This window comes from Hydractinia symbiolongicarpus, chromosome 9 (genome assembly GCF_029227915.1).
Source record: "Hydractinia symbiolongicarpus strain clone_291-10 chromosome 9, HSymV2.1, whole genome shotgun sequence".
Classification (NCBI taxonomy): domain Eukaryota; kingdom Metazoa; phylum Cnidaria; class Hydrozoa; order Anthoathecata; family Hydractiniidae; genus Hydractinia; species Hydractinia symbiolongicarpus.
Genome location: NC_079883.1, coordinates 6,959,845 through 6,981,512, shown reverse-complemented (window position 1 = coordinate 6,981,512; position 21,668 = coordinate 6,959,845). Strand labels below are relative to the sequence as shown.

Below are 21,668 nucleotides of genomic sequence, written 5' to 3'. Positions count from 1 at the left end.
TGCCAACATATTTATAGTTTTGGTGCAGTAAATAGCCTATTAATAGCAAAGATAAGAGTTTTTAGTGATATGCTTAATTCAGGGAAGAGTTTATTCAGAACGTGCCTACTTTATTAAGTTAAAAATAGAAGGAAAACAAAACTTGGCTGATTAGTTTTAGCCAGAAATTGCAAAATATCTCTCCTCATAACAATAGTCAGAAAATCATAATACTCAATTTTGATAACACAATAACTATATTGTTTCGTTTAAATTTATTCCATCATCTTGGATGTTTAAATCTTCTTTCAACTCTGCAATAAGATATCTCATACGTTCCTATAAAGTAACACGAAAAATTTAAATAAAAACAAATGAAATCCAATTATACTAACATCATTGATCCAGACCAAGGGGCTGTTTACATGAGAGGCACGACGGACGAATGCCCGGACTGGACGATTGCCAGGATCCCTTATTAATAATCATACTAAAAATCACTTTGTGCTTATATAGAACTTTTTTTTTCTGGTACAATCCGTCCTGCCCTCCTAAGCAGGACGGTTTTTTTCATAGAAAGATGGGACAAAATCATCCTGGTAAACGTGCAATCCTGGTAAATGTGCCATCGTCTCGCCCTGCCTTTCATGTAAACGGCCTTTAAGGGAATTTTATATGTCAACAATTAATACAAATTGTTGCAAACAATGTTTGGCATGCTTCAAAAAAATTACACAATTGCCTACCTCGTCCAGACTGTTTTTCTTTCGTTCAATATGACTTTCAAAAACTTGGTTCAAAACTCTAAAAATTTTAACATTTCCTACTGAAATTGTGCTTGTTTTGTGAAAATCACAAGATATCAAGATCTTCTAATTTTCCTATTAATGGTCTTAGTCATGTATTAAGTAAATATGATGGCTGCTTCGGGGAAACTTAGTATTATGATGGTGGAAAAAAGCAAATAATTGATTAAAATAGATGATTGAAAAGTAACCCAATCAGTTACCCGCAACAGCACAGAATACAATAGTACAAAATACCTATCACTAAAAATTCCTCTTGCTATCACATCGTTAGTTACTTCCTCAACAAATTTTAAATATGCTTGTTCTTCAGCACTATAACAGAAGTATTAGGACTTTTTACTACATGTACTAAATAATATCAAGAGTGTAGAAGGCACACATTTTTTTGGTGGGAGAGGGTCTAAAACCAACTGTATGCAGGTCTTGTAATGAATGGGGCTGATCGCTAGGGAGAGACTTTGAAATTTTTACGCCACTTTTGTGGGGTGGGGGGGTTTAGGGTCTCATTTTTAGGGGTAATTTAGTGGTAATTTTACCACCGATTTCTTCATTTGACATCAAAAGATCAATGCTGAAATTATTAGTTTGGTTATATATATTATTCAATTTGTATTTACCTAATTTGCTTTTATATGTCAAAGTTAAATATAATTAGCTCAAAATAGATGTTTCTTAATAAAAATTTATGTTAGAACTGGTGGGGTAAAATCTTCAAGCTCCAAAAAGAAGTACAAAATTCTACTTTTGTTTTAGTAATGACAATGAACTTACGCCCTTTGGAATAGAAAAGAAATAAATCATAAAAGTTCTAGCCCTTACGTCATCCCGAAACATAAGTTATAGAGAAAAAATAAAATATAGCCCTGGTTATATGCTGAGAAAGTGTGCTAAATATAACATATAATTCATGATAATTTCTTACATCATTTCCTCTTGAGTCCGCAGAACTGCATATTGAGCTCTCTGTGCACCAGCATCTTTTTTTAACAATAGTTTGTCAAAACTGGCACCAAAATTAGATTTTAAAGGAGTTTCAGGAAAACTTAAGTCATGTTTGCTATGACTAAGGGTTTTTTCAGGAGATAAACTTGTTGTGCTTTTCCAATTTGGTCTTGTCATATTGAAAACAGAACCATTAATATGAGGAGGTCCAGAGTCAGGTGAATACATTTCAATTTTGTATCGTGGTGTAGCCGACTTATAAAGTTCCATTTTCAACGGGGTTCTATAAGAAGTAGATCTCTTTGTACTAAAAGATTGACTAAAATCTGAATTTGTGAGTGAATGTAACTGTGATGATTCATTTCGCAGGTGATCTTTAAATGACAAGGTTTCTAATGAACTGTTCAACTTTTTAAAAGGTTTAAGAGACGTCTAAAGAAAATAGCAAGAATGTCATGCAAAGGTCATTGTTTACCCAGAAATTACAAAGCAAAAAAATAACAAATAACAATAACTGGCATGTTGAGAAAAAATAACATAAAAGCATACTTCTATTTCACTACTTTGCATCCTATTGCCAGGCGGTGCTGTATGTGGTCGATCAACATCAAAGCTTGATTGGTCAAAGTTCACCTCTGTTAGTAATTGGGGCATCAGTGAGCTGGCACGACTCATAGATTTGTTCTTTTGAAATTGCACTGTTTTTGTGTGAGCTAGAAAAAACAAGAAAAGACACACATAAACAAATTGCAATAAAGTGTGAACTTAGCAGGTACTACTTCAGGATACCCCAAACTATAAACCTTTGAGCAAAGACTTAAAACAAGCTGTTGTGCATAAAGCTATCAATGCCATGGTAAAATAAACCTATCATGGTAAAATACACCTATAAGTTCAACAGGAAACTTGTTTTCAAGATTTTTTAATACTATTATCAACACAACAAAACAAAAAGGATTACCTTTGATGAAATTTTTCATTGACTTTGGAGGTTTGTTATCAATTACAGCTAAAAATCATCATTAAATTCCATTGTTAAGTGTTTCAATATGCTTTAAATATTCTTGCAAACAATAACCAAATCACAGAACACTTACACTTTGCACGGTCTATTTTCTGATAATGTGCCATCATGTGATTATGAATAAGAGACTGAGTTCCATATTTAGCACCAGACGGAGAAAAGGCTAAATGAAAACAAATTATTCACCCAAACTGTTTATTTAACTACACAAACCTCTAATTTAAACACTTCAATCCTAAATAAAATTAATCACCAAAACTCCTTGCTGTAGGATTTACTGACAGAAGACTTCACATAGATAAAATTTTCGCAAGAATTAATATATTTTTAATTTCATTTTTAACTTTATGCCTGGGAGTTTTACAACGTTGCGCAACAACCTCAATCTACAATAATCTTATTGTTATTATTGTGCACAAGCCAGAACAAAAAGATGTGACCTTTTGTTTAAAGCCCTTACTGAGCATGAAAGCTATTGAAATTCTTTATTTAAAGGGGCAGTCCAGTGAAAAAAAAATATTTGAAAAAAAATGTTATTTTGATGAGACAATACATAAATATGTCAGAATAAAACTTTTACAATCGTTAAAAATCTTTATTTATACCTTAATCGAGTCTGTAAACATCTTCAATTTTAAATAAATTTGCAAGGTAGCGTATGCTTATATACGCAACCTTGCAAATTTATACACTTATACACTCACGTATTTATACACTTTTACACTCACGTATGCTTATTTATTCTGACATAGTCGGGAGGACTAGGTCCGAATAAATAAGCATACGTCACATTGTACAGAAGTTCGTGAGCTCAGCAGCACACCTTCTAAAAGTTTACTTTACTGTTGACATTGTTCGTTGATAGACGTCTAGTAACAATGACGAAGATTATAACTTAGAAAACATAGAATCGGATAATTCTCTTCATGAAAAAGACAAAGCTACAGTCACACTACTTCGAACCTGTTGTGTCTCACAAGGGAGAAATTAATAATGATGCAAAGTGACATGGTGTCTTTTACTGACTCAAAGCAACGTTCTTAGCAAAATATTTTCTTTTTTAAGAAATAAATAAAATTAATCGCTTTTTTAACATTCTTTTTGTGAAAAAACTTTATCATTTGCTTCAGTAAAAATCTTTCTTACTTTACAAGCCAATTTCTTTTTATTTTACAGTTCAGCAATATTTTTCCTCCGTATGCACTTTTTTGCGCACAAATGCAAACAAATTTTATGTAACGTTGAAATTTTCTCTGTGATGGAGGACCATTGAAATGGGTGATCGAAAGATCAAATAATGTTCAGGTCGTGATAAGTTGGTAAAACGGGGTATTAATATTGTATAAATAAAAATCATTCTTATGATTATGGTAGGTCATAAATGCGTTGCACAAGCTACTGACTTATAAGTGGTTGTTTTGACAAAGCTGTTTTCGAAACTGCAATATCAGCATTACATGCAGCCTTAAAAAGTTACAAAGATTGAAGAAAATGGGTACATTTACCCCCTGAAAATATTCGGCATGTCCTTCCATTGAAAAAGCTCCTTTTTCGAAAAACAAAGAATAGAAACTTGAGCGCTACGAAAGATACATGTGTAACTATAAAACTTTTTTGTCAGTGATTGTATTGGAAATTGGTATAATGATCTTTTATTTAATATAAAAATGTACGAAACTTTATTTGGTTGCGTTCTGTGGATATAAGTACAAATATTGAAATGAGAAGAAATGAGAAGAAATGAGAAGAAATGAGAAACTTTGATCGCATTTACTAGCTAAATTGGCATTTTTACAAAGTGGCAATATTTTAATCTGGAAGTTTATTTCCTGCAGATCTCTTTTAAAAGAACTATCTGTGAAGTCTGCCAACAAAATATAAAAACTTTGATCGCTTGGTAGATCACCTGCACGACGTATTTTGTTTAGCCATTTTTGAGTTCTTTCTTTTTCACAGACGGGATTCTGTGAAAAGTTACTTCTTTTACAGAGAAGTCTCTGATCAATCGGTACATCGAAACTAACCATTTTTTAAAAATTTAAACGTAAATTACATGCAAAAAGCGATTTAATGTAAGCCATAGGTCTTAACATGAACGTTCTCTGCGCTCGCTTAAACTTTCTGCACCATGTGATGTCATTATTTATAATCGGGTCCAGTCCTAAATGAAATCGCGGCTGTCTGTTTTTTTTATGAGAAAAAAATTGAATATGTGAAGGCTTGTACAACAATTTTAAATAAGAAAAACAAGTGAAGTAAGTTTTTTTTGATTTCTTATGCTTTTCTGAGTACATATAATACAAAACAAAGAAAAGTGATTTTTACTGGAGTTCCCCTTTAAAGCAATTGTTTTCGATACTTTTTAGCGGATTAAAAATAATAGTTTTAATTGCTTTATTTTTTAATAACAAAATACAACCAATTGTAGATGAGATGAGTGTATATGTAATGATGAAGGTATCTTGAGGGTATCTATTCACAGAGGAGGAGAAAAGGGAAAAGGGTAGCTTGGAAGAATTATTATCAGAAGCTGCTTAACACTGAGTTTGATTGGGATGAGGATAATTTGTCTGATGATGATGTTGTGGAAGGGCCAGCCATGCATAATTAAATCTGAAATTCTTTAAATGTGAATATCTTAAGAACGAAAAGAGCATTTTAAAAAATTTAAAAAGACTTGTTAGCTAACTTTTTAAGCTCTATCATATAAGTCCAACATCATTTTATACCTTAGGTTGCCTTTAACAAAATACAGCAATAAGCTCTGAGAGAAAGCTAGATTGGACAGTTTCTTAACAAAATATGTTGGTGCTGAAGCTTCAAAAGAAAGATCTTTAATCGTTTCTTTAAATAAAAGGATAATATAAATAAAAACATTCTTACATTTCCTGAAAAAACATGACATAATTTTTTTTTATATGTATAAATTTTGTCCCTTAGGAAAGATATTACATTAACAGTCATGGCCATTATCGAACAAAACCCAACTTTGCTCATTTATTTTTTGTTTATTTGTGACGTCACACAGCCAACATACCAGGATTTGTGAAAATGCACTCACTACTTGGTCTTCCAAGAGAGATTATAGATCACAATTGAGGAGATTTGAGGAGATTTGGAGGAGTTTTGAGGAGCTGTGGGAACCCTGCAAAAGTAGGTAAAATTTTGAGACTGCTTTGTTTTGTTTTGCGATGAAAAAATCACTTCCCAGTGCACTTTATGACATATAAACATTTGAAGTTTTGTTTTCAAGTCTAGCAAATTAAACAAAGCACCTGTTGGCTTTTAAGATGTTTTGATATAAAAATAACGCAAGAAAAATTTTATAATAAAATTGATAATACTTATTTTAATAAATAAAATTACTTGTAGAAAATCAAAGGAGGCACAGTTTAGCATTCCTTGCTTCATTCATTTAGAATGCGTTTGTTTACATTCTCACTCACAGAATTACGTCCCACAAGTTAAGATTTTACAAAACAAAAAGTCCTAATCAACACTGTCATGAGGACCATAGGACTAATTTGACGTTAATATCTTTAGAACCAAAGATCACAAAAAAATCACATTGACCACACTGAAATGATTTGCTTCTGGTAATAGAGCAATATAGCAGGTATCATTTTTAGGTTTAATTGACACGTAATTCACAACCTAGTGTCCAGGACTTAATTATTAATTCCTGTTAAAAATATTGAAAAATGTTAAAATTAAAGTATAGATAATTTTCTTTTTTTATCTTCGCTACCTTCAAGCAAAATGTGGCCACTGAAAATATCAAAAATAAATATGAAATACAATTGATAAGACACACGCAACTATCTCCTCCTCAATGCCACCATTCATTTTATCATGCACACTGTGATTGCTAAGATATAAATAGATAACAAAATTCTATAAACATTGGAAAAGAACGTTCCGTACATCGATGTTACAGACAATCCGTGATAATTAATATGTTGTTAATTTTTATGCCAAAAAACTTATACATAAAAAGCAGAGATTTTACTTTAGATTTATCACCTGATAGCATGTTTTTTTTATTTGTTTCTTTGTTTAATAGCAGGAAACAAGAGATATTATTAGCTGAAACTAATGTTTACAAATAAAAGGAAAACAGCTTTGTCAAATTAATTTTAATTCATTTTTATTTCGGCAATCGGAGATAAGGAAGTTAAGACTGAGAAAGTTGCTAGTTCAGACACTCGGTTCTTGTGTTTGGGGTTCATGAGTTTACACGTCCCCCACTTGTCTCCATCATGAAAAAAACAGAACACACGCACATGTTTATAAAATGATTTTGGTAAGTAAAAATATGCTGAATTTTTTTCTTAACACGATGCGGGTTATACGAAGGTGCGGGTTATACGAAGGTGCAGGTTATACGAAGGTGCGGGCTATCTGATAGCATCTAGTTTATAACTCCCTAAAAAAGCTGAGATGTGGGTTATACTATGTGCGGGTTATATACCGGAAAATACGGTATTTATATACTTGTATTTTATATACTTTTGGAAGGCACTTTACTCCGCCCTTTTGTTTCATAAGCTTTGCTCTGACCTTGATATTTGTAGCTTATGTATTTATATTTTTAGCAAGTTGCAAGACACTCTGTTGGGACATTGGTTTTGTTAATTCCCCACTTCCACACATTATGCATATCATGATGCATCATACTCATTATAATGTATTGCAAACATCGCAATCCAAAAAGACCATCGTGATCGTCGCAATGTAAACATGATATCACAATTCTATTGTGATAGGACAGGTGATCAGAGTGTCATAACTATAAGTGGGTTATAAGTGGCCGATTAGGGGTCATTGTGGATTGTTAGAGGTCATTGCTGGTCATAGTTTAGTATTACCCAAAGACAATAACCAGTGACATTTTTGAAGCATGGAAACTCCAAAAATGTAACCTCTTTTACTATTATTATATTTTGTCACAATCTCAGCACCGCCTCAAGAAAACCTTATCATAAAAATATTATTCCTATATAATGTTTAACTTGACATTTAGTTTAAAATATTACGCAACTTGATATTCCATTTCGAAAAACATGCATAGGGAGAATATATATACCTGTGCTTTTATTTGTTAAATGGCCTTTGACAGATGGACATGAACATGTCATTTTTTAGTACTTCTGGAAAAAGAAAAAACAAATAAATTTTTAAAATGATACAGTTAGTGGCAAGTTGCAATTACATTTATATATAAATAATTTTTGTGTTCAAAAGTTGAAATAATAAAATCAAGCATATACGTATGTGATACAGCACCAAAGAAGGACAAGTGAAACAAAGAAGTAGCTAAGTTATAAGATAATAAACTACGCACAGACACTATTTTATTATGATACTAAACATTCGCCAAGGAAATAAAGTAAAGAGCAGTCGTACCAAAAACAAAATAAAAATTTTGCATAATCCAGTTAACATGGTAGCTAGTTAGCTATCAAACTTTTCAATACTCAAAAGTAAACATTTTGAAATGGTGGAAAACCAACCAACCAATCCACAATCATTTGGAAAAATATAAACTTATTTAGAATACAATTGTATAGTGATCAAAAAAGTATATTAAATATGTTCTTTTTTAGATCTTGTTTTGGCATAAGTATATTCTGCTGCACCACCCCACAAATGCCATAGTTTTGAGAAACGAAAGTAAAACAGGTTTGGACTGCCCAGGGTGATGTGTAGCGTTAAAAGGACATACGCGGGACGCGGGACCCCGAAAAATACCCCCTTTTTTAAAATGTCGTGTGAGCAAAATATAATTTTATAACAAAAAAAAGTTACGAAATTGCCTTCCACAAAAAGGGCTTTTTTACCAAATATTTATCATTATATTACACGTTCATTCGAGAAGATTAAAATCACTATCAAAAAAATCAAGGGCACCACATACAGATGCTGACCGAATACACTTAATATTATTAAAATTTGTTTAGCCAAGATTACTCTAATATTAACAAGGGTCTACCTACAAAGGCTGTCCTGGTGCATTCAAAGATCACATTTGAGCCATAGTCATAAGGAGAGGTATAGTCTGGGCACTCTGGCAAGCGCGCTCCGCTCCCCGTATTAAGGGCGTGTTCCGGGCGTGCACAGTTTATTTTAGAGTGCTAAGATATCAATCCTATTCTCATGCTAAACGCCAAGCTAAGCAACTCGAAGTAACCGCACTACCACAACAAATACAACAAGGAGGGAATTGTTATAGGCTAACAGGGAAAGTTGTAACGACCATATTTGACCCAACGCTAGAGGGTCATTTGTAGAGGCATTTACTTCACGGAATCTGAAGATTCGAAGAAAAGCTAGAGAAACGCTCAAATCGGAATGTACAGTTTTTTATAAGATAAGAAACCATTTCATAAGAAATTAAGAAATTTATTAGTTGTAAAAATATAAAATTTTGAAGTAGGAAATTTCTTTCGCATGCATATTTATGCATCTTTCACATGCGTAATTATGCATCTTTCAAGCTAACTGGTTTAACTTAAAAGATTTTAGTTTCGTCCACAAAGCTCTTTGGGGGTCGAGAATGTATTGATTTTTTAACAGTTCCATCATGAGCTCCTTATTTGACTTTCGATTACGGCCAGTACGATGTCTGTATCAAAATTCGGTGTAGCATCAGATATCAGATTCAAACACACAAAGCAAGTTTGGTCAAAGTTCAAGATCAAAGTTTGGTATTGATCTCATTCACCAGATGCTGATGCTCCTGGGTTGCTTCCTCTACCAAAAGATCAGCTACATTTGGGAAAAAAATCTGCAGCACTCGCGACTTGAGCCTTCAAGGTACAAAAAAAACAATAGGCGTAAACGTGCCATGGTCGAATTGGTTTATTTACTTGTTGTAGCATCTTTTTTTCCTCATTTTTATTCTTTTTGTGTACTGCTAAGATACTGTGGTTTAAGTAGCATTTGGCCAATGGGTCTGAAACCCTTATATCAGAAAACGCTGCGTGCTCCTTTTTGTACAGAAACCTTTTATAAATACGTTAGCGCGTTGTTAAAATATGGCAGTTAAATTGCTGGATGTTTAACCAGAAAAAGTTATGTCTTTGTTTGTATAATATATATATATAGGGACGAAAGAAGAGACATGAGTCTAACAGCGTACATAGACATCGCGATTGGATCTCCCTCGCGCTGTCATTCTGATTAGATGTCTCAAAACCACCATAGTAATATGAAACGTTTTGATGGACGACATTAACAGTTGATAACGTAATTTGCTATGTATGAAGAAAGATTGCGCAGTTGATGGAATTAAATGCGTTTGATGGCGCCGTAAATTAGTGGTTATAGCTGTGCGGGAGACCGGGGTTCGATTCCTCTTGACGGTGATTCAACATGGGCGAGTAAATGTTACCGAAGCCCCGGGTTAACCCAAGCCATGTGAGGAAAATTGGTGAGATGACACACTGTGTGGGCCGTTGGATGTTGCCGGGAGTTGTCTAGTAGCTCAAAATGAGCATTAAATACTCTAGGACTCTCCATCTAAGCCATGGTCCCTCCTGGAAATAATAGACAGGGTATATCCCTTGAAAATTGTGAGGCTAGCCATGTAATATACGCACATCTCTATCTATGCATCGATTTGTATAAATCTTTGACAATCACCTGCTTTGAATATGTTACACTAATTGGATGGACTCTGGTGATTTAGCTACCTCATGTCCTGCACATAATTGTTCATAATTAACAACTTTCAATACATCTGGTTTAATTACACTGTTGTTTTGGGTTTGCTTGTCGAGAGAAGTCAGGCCAACATGTTTTAAGCCATACGGACTCATTCTCGATCCCCGAGTATTTTGCCTTTTCTCCGCCTTTTCTCATATCAAAAAAGCAAAAAACCCAAGAAGAGGGTGAGACGGACCTGCTGCGACTTTCATTCTAGTTTCGCATCTCCTAGGTTCCGCAAGATTGTCAATTAGGAGAAAAAGAGCGCTGGGAACGAGATTGGGGGAGGGTTAACGCACGTGGCCCCAACCAGTACTATTCCGTTGTTCCGTCAAATAGATCTTCTTCTGTCCATGCGGAAAAACGTTTCCAATCCGAAGTTCAGGTACAACAACAGTTGATTTGCTTCTGGCTAAACTATAAAATACCGCCTGAAACAAAAAAAAAACATTTAACCTACTATTCAATATACTACTACTCAACCTACTACTAAGTAAGTGAGTAGGTTAAAATAGGTGAGTAGGTCAACGTAGGTGAGTAGGTCAAAGTAGGTTAGGTGTTGGCTAAAGTAAAGTGTAGGTTAAAGCTTACCTGCCACCTTAAAAAATGACCATTTTATCCGGTTTATACTATTCTTCAGGTCGGAAGAAGCTTTGGTTAAACAAGAACTAGCTAGCTACAAGTATGTGGATTAAATTAAAGCTAAATTAGCAAAAATTCGCCTAGAACTACACAATTTGTTGTCAAGATTGAGGTTGAAAACAAAGATTCTATGAAAAATTCACCCCCTGTTTATGAAAAGTAGACCACATAAATGGAGTGTTTTCCCTCATATCATAATAGCTATACGCTAAAAATTGGTTTAAAAGTATCACCTGACATTTGCTGACCAGGAGAATGTTGAGAATTAGTAATTTCACATTTAAGTAAATTTTGAAATAAGAAAGCAAATATAAAGCCACCTTTTCTTGTATTTACAACATGCTTCCTCATTGCAAAGCTGCCATTTTGTAAATTCTTTTCATATCAAACCTAGTTTGACATCATCTCTCTGAATGGCAAAAACAGGCTCCTTATAACATGTTGCAAAACAAAACTTTGGAAGAAAAGAAGCGTTAATTTATTACAACTAAGTTTAATTTTGTAAATAAATATAAAATGTCTACTTGTGCTATAGGTTTTTGCCTCCAATGCTGGCCTCTATGTCAAAAAGGCAAAAAAAAACTCAGGAAAAGGTTGTGCGCTGACTCATTCATAGAGTAGATATATACTCTTTCAAAGCAAGTTTAATGTAAGATGAACACTTTTCACTAGATGTCAGAAAGCCTGTGGCAATTTTTAATCTCGGTCCCCTAAGTTCTTACGTTTCAGCATAGATCCTGCACAAATCTTGGTGCATGTCTTCTTTTACATTGAACATAGGGCTTAGTTTTAAGGGAAATTAGTGGCATATTTAGTTTTACCAGTGAAGAATATATAAAATAGGAAATTTTGAATATGATTATTAGAACAGGGCTTGTAATTGAAAGTTTCTTAATTTTATAAGAGTTTGACCTGATTCTCCAACACAAGAGTGCCGACACTCCCTGAAAACAATGCAAAATTACAAGGGATTTTAGGGTGAGTTGATTTTTTTAAAAGAAACTTAAATTTTCACCCAAAAATTATCATCATTATTCTCTGCTTAACGTTTGTTTTCCATGCTAGCATGGGTTGGACAGGATATATTAATGACCCTATTTCAATCTGATCTAGACTGTGGTAGATCTGAACCAAACCATTTTTACATCATTTCTTTCTAAACAGTCAAGATCTTCATGCTTCACTGCCTATGTCTCACTACTGTACAACATAACAGTTCTTAAACAGGCCTCATGCAAACCTACCTTTTACCTCAATTGACATGACTTTTTCCAAGCAAAACTTTTCCTGCAAGTGTCACTTCGGCAAAAAAAATTGTGTTAATCAATTCACCTTTATAATATCTCTGCATTGATGAAGTTTAAATGCACATTCCTTGTCCAGGTCTAAAATTACTAATGACAGAAAATGTCACATCATAATTTATTTTATTGAATATTTCGTTACATACTACAAGACATTATCAACGTAAATTGTTACAATTATCTTACAAGTTTTTTAAATATAATTTTCAACAACTACATAATACACCCTTACATCTCACATCCTAAAACATTCAGTCACTGAGAATCACCCACTTGCTGGACAAAAGAACTTCAGTATTTTAATAGACAATGTTCACCACTTTAAAAAGAGGAAAATAGCTGAGGCCATGTATATTTGCGATAACAGTCCCACGCTTAATGTATAGGAATTGTCTGTTCCATTAAAATTGTTTTAGGATAAATATTATTTATAGTCAACAAGGGGAGGAGTGCATTCGTGCTCCGCGCGGTGGGCGTTACCCTTACCAACGGTATATAATTTAAATACTCTTGGGTTTGCCGTTATATGTTATATGTTTTGTTAAATATTGTTTTATACGTCCTCTGTGTATTATGTAGTTGTTGAAAATTTTATTTAAAAAACTTCTTTATATATGCACCCCAGAAATGCGATTTTACGAGAAACTGGTAAACTTTGAAAAGGCGTATTTTCCAAAAGAGAAAAAATACAGAGCTGAAATTTTCAGGATTAACTCATCTTACATGTACAAACTCTTTTTAAGTTATTTTAAAATTTAAGTGACATGTTTTTTTGTCTGACATGATGCAAACTGGGGGTATAGTCACATGGACTTTAATCCTAGAGATTCATAAATATTATATTATATTTTATGAATGTTTTAATATGCAAATTATTGCATGTCAAAACATTGCATATTTTAAACAGCATTTCCTTGGACCTGTGTTCGCGAACCATCATATCTGGGACATTTTAAAGTAATTTTGATCAAAACCAGATATATTTAATATTTTCTGTAAACATTAGCTGTTAAAGTTATTACTAATTGGGAGTAAAATTATACCTCTAAAATCTGCAATAATTTAACAAATAAAAAAATTCATAAAAAACTTAAATATGAAAGTTTTTTTAGCACCATTGGAGGTAACAAACATTTTCACATTTGTTCCTTACGCTGAAATAATGAAATTTATGTGGTCTCTGTTTGCCATCAAATATTTTACAACTGTTAAATAAATTTGCATGCTTTTGGATATGTCTGTAGAAAACAACAAAAGATGTCTGACTCGAAGCATTCTTCACCAAACATATTACTAACTGGCACCCCAGGTACTGGGAAGTCAACATTAGCAGCTGAATTGGCACAAAAGACTGGTTTGAATTATATTAATGTTGGTGACTTAGCAAAGAAGGAACAATTATTTGAAGGATGGGATGATAAATATAATTGTCATGTGTTAGATGAAGATGGAGTTATTGATGAACTTGAAAATAAAATGAGTGAAGGTGGAAACATTGTTGATTATCATGGTTGTGACTTCTTTCCGGAGCGTTGGTTTGATATTGTATTTGTGTTACGAACTAATAATACTCTTTTATATGAAAGACTGGAAACTCGAGGCTATTCTGTAGACAAAATTAAGGAAAATGTAGAATGTGAGATATTTCAAACTCTTTTAGAAGAAGCTAGACAGAGTTATGATGTGAATATTGTTCATGAAATTCAAAGTAATACACCAGATGACATGGAGCAAAATTTGGAACAAATAGTTCAATGGATACAGACATGGAAAAAATAAGAAAAATATTTTGATAAAAGTTTTTCTATAAATCTTTTTTTTTTTTTTAGTTCCTCTTTCAGCAGTTGCCTTTCAGCAACTATTTTGTGTTTTAAAAATCCTAATTTTGTGTATGTTGTGGATTAGGGCTGCTTATACTCCAAAAATAATTTCATTACTGCTGGTAATCCCCACTCACTTTAATGTATAACTCCACTCACTTTAATAATAAAGTTAATAGTGTGATTAAGGTAAAAACAAAATTGCTGGTAATTCTTTAAATGTTATACAATACATCATCTTTTTGTCTCAGTGGATGTTCAATGTTAACATTAATTTTTCACCAATGATGTATAGATTGGAAGAATTGCATCACATATTGTGTAATTTGTGATGCTTTTCAAGAAATGAAGTAGCCTGTTTGGCTTTTTAATTGTTTTTCTGCATCATAAAAACAATTCTCAATTCTTGAAACATAAAAAAGAAAATAATGTTTCCTTATCATGTGTTTTTAAAAATTTCAGAACCTGCACTTTACTGATCCAATTAGCAAAACATTTTTATTTCTTTTTTAAGTCAAAAACAGCTTTTGCAGGAGGTAAAGTAAAAATAGTGGAATTTTTTAATACAAATACAAAAACATTTATACAATTTTTCGGTAACTAATTTATCACAAAATATTTTATAGGAAAGTAAAAAAGCTCTTCAAACATGTCAGAACGTAAAGTGCTTAATGTAAGTATCATACCAAGGTTTTGTACTGTGAAATGTTGCTGCTGTTATGACTTCAGGTTGTACAATTACACATATAAAATGCGTAATTATTTATTTATTTAGAAATATTATCCGCCTGATTTTGATCCAACAAAACTCCCAAAACTAAAGCGTGGAAGGAATCGTCAGTTTGTTATTCGAATTATGGCACCATTTAGCATGAGGTATAAGTTTATTTGAAGAAGTCCTGAACTTAGAAATGTGGAACTAAAAAAGCAGTTTAAATTCCTTTCGATCTTTTAAAAAAAAATTCTATTTTTAATAAATATAAACATTTTTAAGATATAATTATATTGTTTGATGTTATATTTAGTACAACAAATATCTTTTTGTTAGAAAATTTCTTGAACTTTGATTTGTTTTTGTTCCATTGTACAACATTTTCCAACAAAAAGTTTTTTTCAATTCGTACTGCGTTGCAAGTAAATTAAGTAAAAACTTTTTACAAAATTTAACCAAGCAAAATGCACCAACACATCACATGGAGAATCTTAAACCTAAATGAACCAAGTTGAATTGTACCTGCTGAATCTCATAAATGGTTTACTCTAGAAAATACGTTTAAAAAAGAAGGATTATGCTAGTCTTAACACCCTCCTTTGTAATGACTATTACATTATTTTTCTTATGCTAATTGAAATGTAATATGATAAAGACTATTATCAATTAGACCACTATATCGGAAAACTACATGTAGAAAGTTTGACAGGTTATGCTTATTATAACACCCTCCTTTATTATAGTCCACTAACTAAAGAATTAAAAATTGGATGTCTGTACACTACAATTTTGAGTGTGCAAAGTGCTGCAGGGCTAGTTTTTTCTTTATTGAAAAAACTACAACATGGGAGCACAGCAGGGAGCTTTCCTCGTTGTAACATCCATATGGATGCCATTATGGTGGTACATACCGAGGTGCAGAAAAATAGCCGAAAGCTACATTGATATTTGCACCACAATTTTTTTTAGTATGTTCTGTATTTTGAGATCTATTAATTCCAGTTGGAAATCTTCGGCTTTACATCTACTTTGTTAATTTAGGCTTCTTCTGCGCTTGTATTAGGATTTTCATAAGGCGTTCTTTAGTTTGCGTTACGTAGGTCGGCTTACATTGGCTATTAGAAAGAATGCATATATTTTTTTGCTACAAACAAGAAAAATTCTGTCGTAAGTAAAACAAATGTGCAAGCGGAAATATCTATTTGGTGAAGCCATAAGCCTGGCCCAATGATAAGGTATCTGACTATGGATCAGGGGATTCCAGGTTCGACTCCTGGCAGGTAGGCACTGTCGCATTTTGACTGCATTGTCTGTTGCATAACTTGCGCGCACATGGTGGGTTAACGCGTTGCTAAATAAAATGTACGCCGACGAAATGGAAGTAATATTGCGTGCTTCGTATTGTCGACGTTGTTTATATTCATGTAAGCACTATCACTTGCCACAATCGCTCTCCTACGGCTAAATCAAACAGCCATGATTTTTACTATGTTGTCCTCCATCTGTATGCAGTGACAGTTTTAAGCTTTGCAGGAAAGTGTCATGCTCCACAAGCAGTTACGGTGTGTGGATGATGCCTGCCATCGCAACACTTGTTCTTTATTGTTTCTCGACCTAATGGCTAAGATCAAGTGTAGTATCTTTTACCCGCCTTGAAATTAGTAGAAGAGATTTATGGTTATTATTAGAAGAGATTTTGTGATTATCGACTTTTAGTTGGTTCCAGGCATTTGTTCTTGGCAAATCTGGTATATTTACATAAAAAAGCAAAAAAGCAATGTCCTTTGTGGGGGTTGCCAAGAATACGGCAGAAAGCCCGAAGCAACTAATAAACAAATGCACATGCACCATCAACCTGCCACCAGGAGGTTATTTAGAACAAGCCAATCCATTGTCAATAAGGTGGAGGAACGCTCCAGCAAGTACTCCAGACATTTAACTTTGGTACCACAGCCAGAACAGTGTATGCCATACCAAGAATCAGGGACAGCTCCTGATAACTGTGAAAGTTGACGTCACTGTCACCAATGCTAAAATCTCACAATTTCTGTACGAGTATAGGCAGGTGCAGACTATCACCTATGGCACCTACTTATTCAGTCAGGATATCAAAGATGATAAGCGATTGGTTTCGCTTTGTCCAAAGAATTCATGGGGAAGACCTACCTTACACAATGGTTCTCGATGACTGGCACTATAACAACTCACCCTCTTTTTCAAGGACAAGAGGGTGAGTTGCACTAATTGTTTAAAACATCACTCAGAACAGGAGGGCTGTCCAATGACGACCCAAGAGAAAGAGATTTACCAACTCTCTGATAAGGAGAGTAAGAACAACCTGGTTATCGATGAGGATATGGTACCATTGACAGTCTCCACGGGACACATTGGCGGAGGATGCACTAGCACCCAAGACACCAGACGCTACTCATGATTCACCCCCCCCCCCCCCCCCCCCCCTGAAAAGAAAAACGACAAAGAGCTACCAAAGTCCAGCCAACCACCATTAAAGGAATTATCGCCCATCATCGACAAAGCGCTGAAAAAGCAAGTGGCGTGACGAGGACAGCGACCCGCCCGCATCCGGTAGAGCTTTTATCCAACAACTCAGGCCGAGTAGCTACACTTTTTCTAAGGATTTCAAAGTTGACATTGCTGCAGACAGTGGTGGCCGATTTCTAATCAATCTTTACACACCTTTTAGTGGTACGCCTGTCAAAAAGGAGGAGCGCAGACTCTTTCCTTGACTGAGTCTCTCAACCCTCCCGACACCAAATAAAAACGAAAGTGCTTGTCTGGGAAGTGATTTTAATATGACAACACGCCCTGAAGACCGTAAACACAATAAAAAAACATGCAACTGCTGCTCTAGACCTGCATTACAACGCCTATTGGCCAAACCACAGGTTGAGGATAACTGGTGTTTTCCCAACCCACGCGAAAAAGAATATACATTCTTGTCACGCTACAAAAACGATGTACATTACGAAACAACATAGACTGTACGTCGCGCACATCACACACAATCCGACAGTAATGACTGACCACTACAATCTGGTAATGACAAAACTGAACCGCTCTGGTGGGGAAGTTTGCAACAACAAAAACTCAACTTTGAGTCAGTCAAAGACTGGTGGGAACAGTGAAAAAGTTATCTAGAAACCCTGACTATTTGATACATAAAAAAAGGTAAACAGTCACCTGAAAAAAACACTACCTAAACACTACCTAAATAAACCCAGACAAGAACAAATGACCTGGAAGCAACGGCTTTACTGTCAAATTCTACCAATCCCTTGGAAACTCTTAAAAAACAACCTCCACAAAGTCTTCCTTGAAATTATCAATACAAACTTACTATCACCCACACAAACGGAAGGGATTCTCTGCCTCCTTTACAAGAAAGATGACAAAAAGGACCTACATAACTGGCGTCCTATAACCCTAATAAACGTTAATTACAATATCCTTTCGAAGGCAGTGTGCAACAGAATGGCCAGGGTGCTTCCACATATTATAACAAAACACAAACGACCTTCCAGGCAGGACAATTTTTCTAAATTTAACATTAAGACGTGACATAATACAATACACAAGCAACAATAAACTCCCAGTCAGTATATTGACAATCGATCAATCAAAATCATTCGACAGGGTTGACATCAACTTTCCTGTATCCATATTGACATGTCTTGGATTTCGTTCAAATTGTATCCATCTTATTCGAATACTGTATAACGACATCACCACTCAATGGCTTGTTGCTGTACAAAAAAAAAATAATTAACATCTTCAAAATTCATAGCAATTCGTTTTACAAAAATTTGTATGTGCTATACAAATTTTTTTTTGCCATACAGTAACTAAATTCGTATGAAAGTTTTCTAAAATTGTATAAAATTTGTATGCGTTTTAAATTAAATTCATATGAGAGGTTAAAAAAATTTGTATGGGTCAAATTCGTATTAGTTTTAAATTAAATTTCTATGAGTTAAATTCGTACGAGTTTTTAATTAAAACAAAAATTTGTGAGTTTTTAATTAGATGCATTTGTTTTTTTTTTAAAAAAAAATTCATTCAAGACTTTATCAAATTCGCATCGGTAAGAAAAAAAATCCTATATAAATACAGCACAGTCCAGATGTAAGAGTACGTGTATGCTCAAGTTTTGCACCTTTTTCTCGGAGGCGGTAGTTGTTTATCTTTTGTTCTTATTAATTATCTTGCAAGTCTTCTAAGTCATTAGCTTGTGCATAATAAACAAAAGATTCTTGATTTATTTAAGAACGATAAGCGGCAATAAAAATGCGTTTTTTGATCGCGTTTTAAAAATTTAAGAACGAAGAACGCCGATAGAAAGCTTTGTTAGATCGCATTCAAAAGTTTAGGAATAAAAAGCGGCGAAAGATAATTATTTAGTTTCACATTATAAGTTTAAATAATTTTGTTTATAAGTACCAATCCTTCAAAATTCACACAAATAGCGTTTAGAAATAGTTGTTTGTAAGTTCTAATCATTTAAAGTAATAAGAACAGCGTTTAGAAATTGTTAATTTTTATTTCGAGGCTTGCTGTATAGCGAAAAGTTAGATTTCTATGAAAAAGTTACATTAAAAATTAAATTTGTATGGCCATTCGCTTAAAAAATTGTATCACAATTCGTATTGGCAAATCTTGATAATTTGTATGAAAATTTGTATAAGTAAGAATATAATTCGTATAAAAATAGTATAAAATTCCTATAGGATTTTTTAAATTGTCTTCTTGTTACCCTAGATGCACAACTTGTGGGGAATATATTTACAAAGGAAGAAAGTTTAACTCACGAATGGTAAAGCTTCATCTTCATTATCTGATTGTAATTGTGCTTAATAGTTATGAAACTGTTTGTAGTATTAAAACTTATTTATAGTAGTAAAATATTTAATTGTGTATAATTGCTTTTGCAGGAAACAGTCGAAAACGAGAATTATCTTGGTCTGAGAATATATCGATTCTATATTCGTTGTACGAAATGTATATCAGAAATCACATTTAAGGTGAGCTTCAATTGCAGGGTTCTTAGCCTCCTAAATATCCTAAAAAAGAATCCTTAAAAAAATCCTACAATTTAACTAACATTATGTGCAAACTCCTAAAAATCTCCTAAATTTTAAGGAACATCCATTTGTTAAACTCAATTTTATAACAGATTTTTTTTGTGGAAGTTAAGTCCCAAATATTGATATTCTGCATCAGCTAATGCGGAAATGAAATGTCAATCCATTTTGTATTCCTTGTTTATTTCCTTTGACATCCTTGATACTCATGATTCTAAGTTGCACTTTCACATGGGTTTTTCCTGCTAATTGCAAAAATAAACGGCTAAAATTTTCCTAATATCCTTAAAAAATAGTTGCAATGAGTTGGAAGCCTGAAAAATTTTGTGGTGGCTAAATAAAACAAGATATATAGTCTGCATAATCTGTCTTGCTGTCAAGTATCTGCAACTATGGAATATTTACAATGGTGACGCACCCAATCTTGTTGTCAAATTAAAGTTTGAGCAAACCAAAATAATTTGCTGATGGTCATTTAGTGCTACAGCGTTGTTTGCATTCTTTCATTTCTACCTGATTTTAATGTATATACTAATCACTAACATATCTTTTTATGTACTTATAAATATATATTTTTTATCATTATTTATCTTATACATGAAAACTCGTAAATGTTAATAGAGATAGATAAACCCACCACTATATATTAATACCTATAAATATACAAACATATAATAAACATAAATGAACTGCATTGTTAGAGTCAGACAGTAGGATGTTAACATTCCCATTCTCTCTTTTCTCGCAACCAATAATATAAACATACGGCTGCAAATGCATAGCGACACTGCAAATGCCCCGAAACAAAATCAAAACATAACCAAAGGTTCATAACAGAAGTGTGTAAATAGTGTCTCTATCCGACGTTTCCAGTTTCCAAAACAGCTGTCAGCTTTGTTGGGTCTGCACCAACTTTTGTCAATGGATCTGCAAGTTGCATGGATGTAGGAATCCATTTCACGCTGGATAGTTCTTCTCTCAAAATCATTTCTTTTATAACAGAAATATCAACCCTGAGTCGGCGCTCTGCAGCCATTGTTGTTGAGTAAGTATTTCGGTAAAGAGATTCATTATCAGTTAATGCATGAATCTGAATGTGCTTACATTGCGTGTTTGGTATGGAAATCATTTCAGTAAGAACTTGTGACATAAAGTATGCAGCATCAAGAGCATCCACCATGGCACTTGTTTCAGCAGCAAGTGTACTTCTAACAACACGTCGAATAGTTTTGCTACTCCAAACTAATGGGCACACCTTCCCTTTATTATCAGAGAGGAACACCACATATCCTCCTGAACTTTGACCTGATGACAAATTTGCCAACGATGCATCACTGTAGCATATGATGGAGCAATTTTCCAATGATTCAAGGCTAGGGAAATGAATCTTTAATGGATTACCTTTGATTCTTTGAAGCACTTTATTTGCTTTCAAGATATTAGACACAGTAGGAGCTTTCATAGTCGAGCTCAATACAGAAATATCGAAGGCAATATCCGGGCGAGTATGTGTAGCAGTCCAGTTTAACTGACCAACCAATCTGCAATATTGAGAAGATTCAGTCTTGGTACAAATGGAATCTTTCTGAAGTTGACGTTCTCGGGTGATTGGAATTTGATCGATTTTTTC

At 33.7% G+C, this 21,668-nt stretch overlaps 3 protein-coding genes across 7 annotated transcripts in view; 2 read left to right on the top strand and 1 right to left on the bottom strand.

The window, feature by feature from the left end:
- Positions 1–217: 217 nt before the first annotated feature.
- On the bottom strand, positions 218–8,161 carry LOC130657084 (spermatogenesis-associated protein 7-like). The gene is made up of 8 exons (XM_057460055.1): positions 7,841–8,161; positions 2,828–2,917; positions 2,692–2,739; positions 2,280–2,443; positions 1,711–2,162; positions 1,023–1,100; positions 726–783; positions 218–318 (listed from the first exon to the last, which is right to left on the bottom strand). Exons 1-8 carry the CDS (start codon positions 7,890–7,892, stop codon positions 235–237), a joined length of 1,026 nt encoding a protein of 341 aa, XP_057316038.1. The 5' UTR covers positions 7,893–8,161; the 3' UTR covers positions 218–234.
- Positions 8,162–10,828: 2,667 nt separating this feature from the next.
- LOC130657083 (splicing factor YJU2-like) overlaps positions 10,829–21,668 on the top strand; it is a 34,904-nt gene continuing 24,064 nt past the window's right edge. For 3 of the 5 annotated variants that reach the window (XM_057460053.1, XM_057460052.1, XM_057460054.1), the window contains exons 1-4: positions 14,354–14,900; positions 15,003–15,103; positions 19,716–19,770; positions 19,889–19,978. In XM_057460053.1, coding sequence (XP_057316036.1) covers positions 14,877–14,900; positions 15,003–15,103; positions 19,716–19,770; positions 19,889–19,978 — 270 coding nt within the window. In that variant the 5' untranslated portion in view covers positions 14,354–14,876. Of the gene's footprint in view, positions 10,847–10,892; positions 10,977–14,353; positions 14,901–15,002; positions 15,104–19,715; positions 19,771–19,888; positions 19,979–21,668 lie in introns of those variants that run through there. The other 2 variants (XM_057460051.1, XM_057460050.1) reach the window with 2 other exon arrangements.
- On the top strand, positions 13,202–14,218 carry LOC130657088 (adenylate kinase isoenzyme 6-like). The gene has a single exon (XM_057460059.1). The coding sequence runs from the start codon at positions 13,665–13,667 to the stop codon at positions 14,184–14,186; it is 522 nt and encodes a 173-aa protein (XP_057316042.1). The 5' UTR covers positions 13,202–13,664; the 3' UTR covers positions 14,187–14,218.